This window comes from Candoia aspera, chromosome 6, assembly GCF_035149785.1.
Source record: "Candoia aspera isolate rCanAsp1 chromosome 6, rCanAsp1.hap2, whole genome shotgun sequence".
Taxonomy (NCBI): domain Eukaryota; kingdom Metazoa; phylum Chordata; class Lepidosauria; order Squamata; family Boidae; genus Candoia; species Candoia aspera.
The window spans coordinates 50,490,691-50,503,241 of record NC_086158.1 but is presented as its reverse complement, the minus strand read 5'-3'; the positions used below and the strand labels follow the sequence as shown (position 1 = coordinate 50,503,241).

General features: G+C 34.9%; 2 protein-coding genes across 4 annotated transcripts in view; one reads left to right on the top strand and one right to left on the bottom strand.

The window, feature by feature from the left end:
- The window catches only part of COL17A1 (collagen type XVII alpha 1 chain), a 67,634-nt gene extending 64,444 nt beyond the window's left edge, over nucleotides 1–3,190 (top strand). The window contains exons 53-56 of the mRNA XM_063307122.1: nucleotides 519–659; nucleotides 1,021–1,083; nucleotides 2,329–2,391; nucleotides 2,883–3,190. Coding sequence (XP_063163192.1) covers nucleotides 519–659; nucleotides 1,021–1,083; nucleotides 2,329–2,391; nucleotides 2,883–2,932 — 317 coding nt within the window. The 3' untranslated portion in view covers nucleotides 2,933–3,190. The remainder of the gene's footprint in view (nucleotides 1–518; nucleotides 660–1,020; nucleotides 1,084–2,328; nucleotides 2,392–2,882) is intronic.
- Nucleotides 3,191–7,154: 3,964 nt separating this feature from the next.
- The window catches only part of SLK (STE20 like kinase), a 39,385-nt gene continuing 33,988 nt past the window's right edge, over nucleotides 7,155–12,551 (bottom strand). For all 3 annotated transcript variants that reach the window (XM_063307126.1, XM_063307127.1, XM_063307128.1), the window contains 6 exons: nucleotides 12,100–12,229; nucleotides 11,623–11,747; nucleotides 11,302–11,490; nucleotides 10,794–10,919; nucleotides 9,811–9,924; nucleotides 7,155–8,923 (listed from right to left, as the gene is read on the bottom strand). In XM_063307126.1, coding sequence (XP_063163196.1) covers nucleotides 8,777–8,923; nucleotides 9,811–9,924; nucleotides 10,794–10,919; nucleotides 11,302–11,490; nucleotides 11,623–11,747; nucleotides 12,100–12,229 — 831 coding nt within the window. In that variant the 3' untranslated portion in view covers nucleotides 7,155–8,776. The remainder of the gene's footprint in view (nucleotides 8,924–9,810; nucleotides 9,925–10,793; nucleotides 10,920–11,301; nucleotides 11,491–11,622; nucleotides 11,748–12,099; nucleotides 12,230–12,551) is intronic.

The window sequence follows — 12,551 nt, the reverse complement described above, 5'->3', positions numbered from 1 at the left end:
ATGCCACATCATCCCTCTATTGAAACAGCTTCATTCGTTGCCATTTGTTTTGTGAGTCAAATTCAAAGAACCCGCTTTAGTATACAAAGCCTTATATATCTTAGGCTCCAGTCATCTGCAGGATCATCTACATCTGTACAGCCCACCCTGAATGTTAGGTCTTCAATGGGGCATCTTTTGCATGTCCCATCACAAACTCATCAACAGGAAAGTCCATTTTTTTCCATAGAGGTACCTATATTGTGGAACAAATTGCTGCTTTGATTACCATCAGATCTGAGGCTGGCTCCATCCTTATTAGTTTAGGATAAGTCTTAAAATTTGTCCCTTTACCCAAGCTGTTTTACAGCTTTAGTGTTTTAAAGGTTTTTCCATTCAGTCTTAATGTGGTTTTAGAATCCTGTGTGTTATATATACCTATTCAAGTATATCAGCTACCCAGACATACTTGAATAGGCAGCACGCAGATTAATGAATTAAAAAAAAATAAAACAAAAAAAAACAAATTTACTTCCCAGGCCGAGGGCTCCTTCAGGATATGATGACTTATGCTGTACAAGGCCCACCTGGACCTCCTGGGCCACCTGGTATCCCAGGTGTTAGCAAAGTATTTGCATCCTATGGCAATATCACAGCAGACCTCATGGATTTCTTCAAAGGTAATTAATAATGTCTAATTTGCTTGAGCCTTTTACATACCATTTCCACATGCTGTTTTTTTTATTTACCTGCATCTGCAGTATATCTTTATTTTATCTTTATCTACGAGTAGTATAACTGTGAATGGTGGAAGTAAATGTTTGTCATAAATTTGATTTCTGGGCCTTTTAAAGAGGATTTATGACACAGTATCTGAGAAAACTTGAATTGCTCACTTTGATTTGGCATCAGAGATCCTTGCCTGAAAGGGCTTAAGGCACTTAACTCATAAAGTAATTGTTTTTGAAATACTTGCATAAATAGTAATCTTGTTTATATTTATAGATATCTAGAAATGCTGATTTTGGTTATTTTCTACAGTTTATGGAACCATTCCAGGCCCACCTGGACCACAAGGACAGATGGGATTCCCAGGACCCAAAGGTAATTAGATGCCTTATTTGGCAATCTTTAAGAAACTAGGTCTGCTTCCAGGTGAGTTTTTTCGTGTTCACTGTGCACCATTCAAATAATCTAACAGGTTGGGAAGGCAGTCTAGACAGTCATTCTGTTTTTTAACTGATAGTGCTAGGATCTGGCTGTCTGGAAGCAACCCAAAAAAGTCAGATGAATGACTCATCTTGTTGAACATGTAGTCTTTTCTTTTTGACCATATTGAAAGGAAATTTTGTGAAGGCCTATTCTGCATTTTGCCTTTCGAAGATGCAAGTGGAGATCTAGAACAAAATGTTGCAACATTACCTCCTATCTGGTGTGTTCCTATTCAGGATTATAACCACTGTATTGTAACCACTGTATTGTAATTGTGTATTTTTCTATATGTTCCACCCTATATGCCCCTTCAATTTTTTCTGGTTTTTGTTTTCCATGTATGCTTAATATTCTTTTTCTGCTAAGCACACTCAGTCCTCTTTAGGATGTTTGGGAGAAGCCTGTGGATTAAAAAATACAGGCCTTTTTTGTTCTTCTGTAAACCTCAAGAGTCCCTCTGAGTGTGCCAATCCCTTGTGCTTGTTCCTCAGGAGGACCTTTGGGGCTTCAGTTCTATTGGCAAACAGATGCCTTCACTGTTTGACTTCATTCACTCTTAGAGAAAATGATAACGTATCTTTCAGTTTAGCATTTGTAAATTAAACTTAGTTGACTTCACAGGTATTACTGGTTTGACCATGAAGGGCTCTTATCTGTGTTTTCTTTCTTACACTAAAAAATATAAAAACTAAGCAAAACCACATACACCAAAAAGTAAAAAAAACTTCTGCACAAAATATGAAATCATTTACTCCTGTGTTTAATTTTGTTTAAATTAATATGTCACCTACTAACACGGCATTGGTTTATTCTGGCTGTCTGCAGTCAGACAGGTATCATCAATGAAAATGCTGATAGTCTTATGTATAAAGTCATTTATTATTTGTTTAACTCGAAACCACCAGAGAGTTTGGTGACAGGAAGGGCAGGAAATGAGACATTTTCCAGTTTGCTTGACGCCTTCATAAGAAAATGTCTTGGTTGGGAGGATTCTTGAGACAAGGAATTAGAAGCTGTATGATAGTTGCATCTCTGAGTACTTTAAATGGCTTAACAAAGGTCTTTTAAAACAGTTATCAAACATTCCAGTTTAGATCCCCAGATTGTTTGGTTATTTTTTTTCCTTTATTCTTCCAGGTGATACTGGACCAATGGGCCCACCAGGCCCACCAGGACCAAGAGGACCAAGAGGTGAAAAAGGTATTTAATGTGATCACTAAAGTAGATGGGACTTTTTTTTTTTTTACAGATTTGGTAAATCCAGAAAGAGATGCATAATGCAAACCCATGATCAAAAAGTTTGTTTTAATCATAATTCAGATTTATAATCTTCTGAATTATTAACTTTGTGTGAGCAATTCCTTTCATCACTTCCAGAGATCTACAATATAGGCAATTATTAAGGCACTACAAATGTCCTGCACATATTAGATTCCAGAAAGAGGGAAAATCAGATTAGCACAGGCATAGGGGGGTGGAATGGGGGCTAGTGACAAAACATGTTGTGAGATCACAACTCAAACTTCACGATTTACATACTTGGATCTGTTAGGATGGAAAGGCAAATGGGTGGGGTTTGTGACATGCCGTCACAAGGTTTCATCTTTTCATCATTGTGGTTAATAGCAAAGCCAGTAACTCCATCTTGGATTTTTATAAATTATTTCTTTTGCTCATATTATCTCCATTAGGTGCACCAGCATATACTGGCCGAAGGAAAAGAAGAAGCACAAGAGCCTAATCTAAGAATGCAAATTAGGGCACAATTTACCCCAAATATTGCTGGGCTGCTTTTTTTTTGATCCCAGTAGAGATAAAGCACCAGTGTCTGCTGACTTCCACCAAATAAACATCAATCTGCTACTAAGACTTGGTATTTGGGGAATTATTTAGTTAACATGTTCTCTTACATCTAGAATTTGGATGGCTTTCAGAAGTCTATAATTACTCATTTATTTGTTATAATCCTACATGAATTAGGAGTATAATTCTCATTGAAATTTGAATAAAATTATGAATAAATAATAATGCAGTGCTGCATTCTGCTATGCCATACAAAATAAATAAATAAATTGAAATTTGAGAATTTTATATCTCAATAGCCTGCACAATTCAGTTTATTATCTGGGACAAACACATCTGAATTCCTTCAGATAAATATTAGAACATTTTCACACAATTTTTGAAACATTTTTTTTAAAAAATTCATTTTCATTTTGAAAACAAATGAAAGGTTATAGTTCCCTACTTTATCTTGACATAGTATGGGATATATCCAAAAGTGCTGCATTTAAGACAGGAAGCTAAAACCAGAGGTAACAATACCCAAAATATTGCCAGCAGGATGTATAAACCATATGTTATGCTTTATATATTTATCCATCCTTTCAAACCCTATTAACTGCACTGTAGTTAGTGTAGTTAACTGCGCTGTGAAGGATCTTGGGGTTGATGGTATTTAAGCATTTTTGTTAGAACTGATACAACATGTTTGCTATGGTTTTTATCACATTTTATGCCATTTTAATATCAAGGCTTCCCATTAGATTTTGTTTATATTCTAGCTTTTGGTTTCTACTAAAATTATTGTGTAGTTCTAACATGGTTAGGGGGAAGTTTGTAAGCTAACTATTGACGTGCTTTGGTTTGGGTGCCTTCAAGTCAGTCCTGACTCCTGGAAACTACATGGACAAGCCCATGCAGTTTTCCTGGCAACATTCTCAGAGGTGGTTTGCCATTGCCTTCTTCCTAGGGCTGAGAGAGAGAGAGTAGCCTAGTTTCTCAATTTCCAGTCTGGTTCCTTTAACCACTATACCAAACTGGCTCTCAGTTAAGTACAGTAGTACAAATTCATACTGAGTTCAGTATCATATCCTTCAAAATGGAATAATCTTATTTAAAATCACTTCTTCCTTTACAATGAGCACTTTTCAAAATTTATTTAATAAGCATATGCAATCCCAATTAATTTCATCATAGAATTATATGCACAAAATAGCAGTAAAGTTTATTTTCATATGGCTTCAAATTGGTCGAAAAAGGGGAGAGATTTATCCAACGAACACACAAGTTGAAATCAAGAACTGTGGTTTGTCATTTTTTTGCCACAAACCCAGTATCCTCCCATTTCAATAAAGGATGGAGGCTATATTCCAGAAAACTATTTGTCTTTTCAAATTAGCAAGTCATATTTGCAATTAAAATTGGGATTAGCAGGCTGCCCATTTCTGAAACTACCCTAAGTACTCCAGTATCAAACACAAATCCTTAAGTGCATTAAATAATTTTCTGAACTTATGATCATTATTTTGGGAAATGGATTCCAGGTTTTCTTTTTTTAATTGAAGTATTGGTTCTAAAAACAGATTCAGGATAAAATGAATAACCTGTAACTGACATATGGGGGGAGGGGGGAGTTGATTGCGGGAGTTTGAAACAAGAATCCCTTTGAGCTGTCTTTTTGCCATTTAAGTAGTACTGTGCATTTAATCCAACTGTCATTTGTAAATGAGACATTTGCTTTTTAAAAATAAAGTTACTTTAAGATTTTATAGTGTGTTTTCTTTCCAGGTGGGGTACAATCACAAATGGGAGCAAAATTGGATTGACTCTAATTTATATTTTAACTGGTCTAAGTGACATTTATGTAACGAATGTGTTCTATAATTAACCAGGTATATCCACTAAACAGTAGTTAGTACTAATTGATCAGGAACATTTTTCAATATGGAGTTTGAAGCAGAGATATCCACTGTCATAATATTATAAATCTTTATTATCTGGTTATTTATGGATTTGCTGATTAAAAATTACCCTCTGTGACCTGGATGCAATGCTTCTGTTTATTCAGTCCAAGATAGCATAAGCATTTTAGCATTTTGTCCTACCAATTGCTCATATTCAGTTGCAGGTCCATTAGTACTTGATCCTTCTTACAAGCACTGCTGTTTAGCCAATATTTCCCTGTCTCATATCTACCTGTCTCTTTTCTATGCAGACACAGAATCTTATATTTATCACAGTTGATCATCACCCTACTGAATTTGAACCTGTGTTCAATACTGTCAGAGTAATTTTGAAAGCAAGTTGCACATACACATACATATGTCAAAAGAGATAATTTGGATGTGTGTGCGTCGTGCGCATGCACACACACCTTTGAGTCAGTGTTGACTCCTGGCAAGTGCCTGGACTAGTCCCTGCAGTTTTCTTGGCAAGGTTTTTCAGAAGTGGTTTGCCATTGCCTCCTTCCTAGAGCTGAAAGAAAGTGACTGGCGCAAGGTCACCCAATGGCTTTGTGCCTAAAGCAGGACTAGAACTCAGTCTCCTGGTTTCTAGCCTGATGCCGTAATGATTACACAAAACTAGCTCTGTACATCCACTATATTCATGAATATATTCCAGTGATTTCAATATAAATAGTATCAGGAATGGAACTGAAGGATAACCTTATTCTGAATTATGTAATCTTCGGTATCTGGCTTACTCACTTTTTACTCCTTTGACAAAATTAAACTGAAATCAGAATGATTTTTTTAAATGTTGATTTGACAATACTGAGCTCAACAGGAAAAACCAGTAGAGGAGCAATGCTCTATCAGCTTATTTATGAAGCTAATGAAAAAAATACATTTGTAGTAACAGATCCACATTGCTTGCCCATAGCATTTTGTGGTAGAAACTCACCATGCCTGTTTACTCAAAGATTCATATGCCAAAGCTTCAGGTCCATGAAGAGTATGAATTTTTTCTACTGTATCAGAATTATACTGTTCAATGGAATAGTAATTCTGTACATTTACTTCTTCAGAGATTTTATACCAGAGCACAAGCCTTAACATCTAATGCTATCTGATGAAGAAAGGGATATAGTGACAGAATTATGATTACTGAATATCAACTTATTCTCTCCAACTGATGTAACCACTCAAGCCAATGAGGCAGCAAACAACAAAATGGAAACATATTAGAATATTCCTTGCTGAATATTTGTACATGTAAATATTTTCATAATGGGATATGTCACCTGATGTTTCTATTTGAAAGAACCCTTTAAAGGCATCTTTTAAATCCTTTATTTCAATTTCTAAACTCACATGAATTTTACAGGCTTTTATATATTATGCAATAGCCTTATTATCACAAAGAGATCACAAAGCTTGGGGCAGAATAATGATGGAATGGCTATACATACTGTAGGAAGGTTGAGGTGAAAGTGCTAAATCCCAGTCAAGGAATAATTTTAGCTTTTTATTCTGTCATCCATCTTTCTTAAGATATTTGTGAGTTGTTCTTAAGAATGCTCCCATCTTCCACTGGTTGGCTCACTGTAACCAGTTTGATATTATGTACTAATTAGACAACAATATTGTGACTGAAAAGCAGAAAACTCTTTCAAATTAGAATAGGAAACTATGGATCCCAGTAGGTATCCAATCCTGGTTTTCTGTGATATTGTCATAGCAACATGTGGCAATCAAGACCAGAAACAGAAAATTGGAGGCCATGAGAGTCGGAGTAAATGGAGCTCAAACCCAACCAATGTCATGAAATTGTAACTATATTAAGATAAATCTCCTAAGGAGAAAGCCCTACCCCAGATAACCAATAACGTAGGAAAATACCAAGCAGAATGAAGGTGTAATCCTAACTTTGCTGATTATCTAGTATCATATAGATGTTATTTAACTAATTCTCACAAAATACCACACACCAAAAAGAAAACCATTCAGATTAGCAAACAATGTCTCCATTTGCACATTTAAGAATTCCTCCTCAATCATGCTGTCCAATCATTTGATTCTGAACAAACCCAGGCCGCTTGTTTGTTTTATCCCCAGAAAGCTGATGTACTACTAACCACCAGAAATGACTGGGAAAAAAAAGAAACCCAAACAAGGAAAACTAAACAGAAATACAACATTTCCCCAAGGAGCCAATGGACTTCTGATTTTTAAGCAGACTTATCTGTTGATTAAACAGAGAGTATTTAATGTTACAGTCAATACTAGTAATTTCACAAGGTGAAGCTTTAAAAAAGTAAAAGCTTTTGGATACTTTCTCACCTATGCAGTTCTGAAAAAAACATTAAGAATGTAATATAGCAAACATAACACTCTAGTAACATATAAATGAATTTACAGCCTGGTGCACAGTACATATTTATAAAATAAGATAACAGATATTAAGGCTAGCTATACTTTGCAAGCAAATTATTATTTTCAATGAACAGAATTTAACTGAAAATATGCACCTTCAAACTATACTTATACTGAATCAGTTGAGCAACTGGATAAAGTCAAACTAAGTATCTGAATTCAGTAGCCAAAGTATTGATCACATTTCATTAAGGCAGTATGTAATTTTTTAATCTGCTTCCTTTGTATAAAAGGTAATCAGTCTTGCCTTTAATGAAAGATAGCAAAATATGAAAATGTACAGATGATAATCCAAAATTACCTGTTAAAGGATTAGGCTACAGAGGACATTTATATTACAAACTTAATTTTGGCATAACAAAAGCAATAGTTTTTGATAAGATTCATTTCTGAAAAGTTTGCCTTTTTCAATGAAAGTAGACACAACTCCTGCTGACAGAAATATTTCCCATCCCAACAGAAAATAAATTACAGTAGAGCTATGAATTTTAGAAATAAACCATTTACTTACTTCGGAGTAAATGATGTAACAGATTAAACGGTCTCTGCATTTAACGTGAATCCTTCCATAGATCAATGTACATATTGAAATTTTTACAAAAAATCACTTGTATCTGGAAATCAAAACATTAATTTGCAAGGACGGATATCCGAAGCACTGAAATTGGACAATGCTGCTCTACATGTGATGGCGGAGAGCTGCTTGGGGGGGTGCGGTGAGAATGAATCCATTTTCCCTCTTTTAGAAAGATATACCTTCTACGATTTCACTGCAATTTATAGATTACTACTAGCCAAATAGAAAATGGAAAGGGAGGGGCTATAAATTGTACATTTTAAAGTTGAGCAGGGATGCTCAGTGCAAGGATTTGACAAACATTGTCACAGTAACAGCAACCATTTATATTATATTAATATCAACAGTTTAGTAAGTGATAATCACAAACCTTTTATAAAAGAGCAGTATGTTTAATGGTTTCAGGCACTGAATAAATGAGGCTGGGGATATACTGCCTCATAATAAAGATTTGGTTGAATTACCAGTACAGGCTTTCTCTAAGAATTGTCTGTATTTAATTCTTGGGACACTGCAAATGATCATTAAATGGTTATGCTTTCTTCCCAGTGCAAATATATTGGGTATACACTTTTTAGATCAGTTTTCAAAAAGGTATCTATTTTTGAAAAACATTGTACCATATTCTATTTCAAGATCAGCCTCTGTGCTTCTAATTTAAATTGTTATCCAGCATTAAAACAAAACAAAACAAAAGCAAAAAAGGGAAATTCTGACACCCTTGATTGTCTCCACTGAAAGCAGATGAAGTTTGACTGAGGTTTTTTGGACGTATACATTGCAGAAACAGAATATGGTAAATTGCCAATGTCAAAAGCACATGGAAAGCCACCTCACAGAGGTTCAAGAGTTATGATCCACTGGAATGCAACGTAGGAATTGGGTAGAATTTTGAAATCCGGCTTTGAGTTGAAGGATTAAGGCATTCAGATTCTCCAGACATCTTAAAGAAAACTTCTTGTTCTTGAAGCTTCCGGGCAAATTCCTCTTCTAATGTCTAGTGATTAAGCACCACAGACAAATAATTTTAGGATTTTTCTTGATTTGTAGAAGACATTGTATAAAACAATCTTGAAATAATGTATAGCAATAGTCTGTTAAACTAAGGAGTATGTGGAAAAAATACTAGTGATGATCTTGACTCATGGGTAATTGTATGGATGATTTGTTATTTACACAAAATGTCCTTATATTCTAAAATACCTTATTACCTAAACACTTATTTAGACATAAGCTGGAAACCAAGTTTACCCTCCCCGGCTCCCTCCAAAGTCTTTCCATCTTTTTCTCAGGAAACCTAATCTGAAACTGCCCTCCATTTACCACACACACACACACACACACACACAAAAGATAAAAAATATGACCAGTAATAACAACTTTTTGCAAACCACTCCTAAAGAAAGGAGTCTGAACTGTTGATACTGCATACGAACCAAACAGTCAAATGTCGATCAATTGAATTTATTAAAGAAGGACTTATGCTTTGAGATTATATAAAAGAGACCTCTGGCAACCTCTCTATCCCAGTTAAAAATGTGTTGCTAACCAGGGCTCTATGTGGGCTCTCCATGGCCAATTGCACCTTTAGGGAACAAATGGTTTCTATCATGTGTGAAACGTCACATCTGCATAACAAAGGTAAATTCATATGAGAAATGCAGGGGGGTTTTTTATGTTTACTTAAATCCACCTAATCATTCTAATTTTGTCATGGTATTTATTGTTAATATTCAGTACAGAATATTTTTTTAATGTGTTTTGCCACTGTAGCTTTTGGGGTATGTGTATATATATCACGCTGTATCTCAACATTTGCACTAGTATGTAACTATAAAAACTTCAGCACTCTGGATTTCTATATTCCTCAATTTGAAGTTTTACCTTTTTCCTTGGTCTTAGTTTCTCTCTCCATTCTTTGAGCTCTTGGCTATGTTCTTCATCCAACTCTTTTAGTTTCTGAGTCTCGTGTTCGACCAGCAGATGGCATTTCTCATTCTGAAAATGGGGTATCATACCTTAGTAAACTAAACCAGATGGTTTAGCAATTTGGTTACCAGTATATGCTGACCTAATTCTTTAATTCGATATAGTCTCTAGCAATTTAAACTGTATATATTTTTATACCCTATATAAATGTAATGTTCTGTTGCATTTATATCCTGCTTTTTCTCTTGAAAACATACATTTCTCAGACACTAGAGCAATACATCTCTCTCATACTATGATACTATCAGCAGGTTTACAATGCAGCCAAAGTGGAAGGGTCATGCAGGAAATGGTATGCAGTCAATGCTAGAACTCTAATTGTTGCCAGTTTTTTTTTTTCCTCCTTCTCTCATATGCAGTCACTGGCAGCACATAAACAGATTGACAAAATTATGAATTTAGGGTATAACACTCGATGTTACTGCCATTCAGACTACAGATGAGAGTCAAGGTATCTGAAAAAACAGTTGTCACTATTTAAACCTAAATACAGTAAAAAGTAGAGTTGCCTGAGTTTTGGATTATTTCTAATAGAGTGTTAAACACTATTGCAACAAGAGGACAATCAGTTCTTGAGAGAGAGATGACATTCATATTATGTGTTTTTAGATACTGCTTAAAGCTATCTTTTATTGACTTACTTTCACATTTCTTTGGGAAAACAGTGGTATAGAATGATTGTTTAAGAGAACACACATAATTCCCAGTGCAACTGTTAAATGAATATTATAAAAGCCATTTTCAAACAGGAGACCTCCATGTAAACACATAACATAAATGTCACTATACATCAACTCATGTGTTAATATCACTACATGCACAATGGTAGGCTACTTCTGTACCACGAACCAATCAACATTATGTTTTATATAACTGACCTGTAGCTGGTGTAATTCTCTAATGTTAGCTTCACACTGCAACTGAAGATCTCGCATTTGATTTTCATGTTTCTGATGCTGAGCCAACCTTTCATTTTTCTGCCTCTTTTCTTCTTGAACAGCAAACTTGTGCAAAAACAGAATTTAAATTAAAATAAGACTTATTAGTTTTACATTTAACCATATACATAAGGTACATACTAGATAACAATAAATTACACCTATTACTCACAAGCTATTTACAAAAAAAAATTCTCTTAATTTCAGTACATACTGTAGTAACTTGGAATTTTCATAAACTATCCAACCTATAAAGTTCATAATCTTCAATAGTTAACTGGTTCCAAATTAATTCTAACTTGTCAAAAGAGTCAAGAGTTTAATAGTAATCACTATTAGATTAAATATAATACTTTCAAACTCTGGAGAGAAGATGATCCATTTCACAGACCTTACACTCTCACTCCAAAAGATAATTTAAATTTTAACTAATATCACTGCTTTTTACCTGCTTGATCTTTTCACGATCTTGCTCTGGAGTGCTTGAAGAGTTAATTCTGAGGCTTTTCTTAAACATTGCCATTCTCGTTTTGGCTTCACTACGCTGGATTTTGGGCAATCGAGCTTTTTCCTGAGTATGTTTGTTTTTTAACTCTTCAATGAGTCGTTGGTTGTATCTTTGCATTTGCTCTGTTTCCTTAGAAAAAGAAGGAGATAAATGTCCATTATCAAAAGGAAAGCCTGCAGAATAGTAAAGCAGTAAAATAGTAAACCTACCTGAACCTGAATGTTAAGTTAAAAAAATAAAACAAATTAAAATTACACTAACTTTTTCATGCCGTTTAAGCAGCTGATGTCTCTGCATGAAGTACTGATCCTTCAACTGCTGTTTCAGCAGCTGATGTTTTTCCTGCAAGTGTCGCTCTTCAAGCTCCCATATTGCAGCTTCCCTGGCTAGAATGGAAAAAATGGTTTCTGAGGTTGCTGAGAAAGGGCACTCTAAAACATTTCTTCTACAACATATTTCATACAGTGGTTTAATTAAAGAAAATACCAAGTAAAATACTATATCTGTATTAAGCTCCGAAGGAATTATTTCCAACCATATTTTCTGACATACATTTGATTGAACTGACACACCCATAGATTTGGCACATCAGAAAATGGCAAGCAGACTTGAAAGCGGATTTAGTATATCATTTTTCTGATTCCGAATGAGGACTTTCATTCAAATGAATTTTGTTTAAAGTTCAGTTACAGTCTTTCATAAAGACTCAATTCAACTATGATGAAGAGGAACAAATACCTCTCATGAGCTGCTGCTTGTTATTAAGACAATCCCGTTCAATGGTTGCCAGCTCTACTTTCTGCTGCTGAATTATTTTTTTTAGAGATGCATCCAGTTCTTGTTGCTGTTTCTGCACAAACTCTTGCTCCTATTAAAAATGAGTCCAAATTGAGTAATTACATAGAGTTCATAGAAATGTTGATTTGTATCTCACAGTAGCTCCTGGTAGCACTGAAGTCTCAAAATTAATGTGTAATAAGAGTTACACTGACAGAGAAAGACATAAAACATTTGCCACAGGGTCACCTGGTAGTGTCAAAAATATAACAGGGCTATGGACCTGGCTTCTCAGATTCAGAGACATCATTTTATTTAAAGGTTAATTAATACTCTACAGAAAGTGTGTTGAACCTATGACCTTCCAGATTTTGCTGAACTGCGAGACCTCGCATGGTTAAGGGTGATGGATG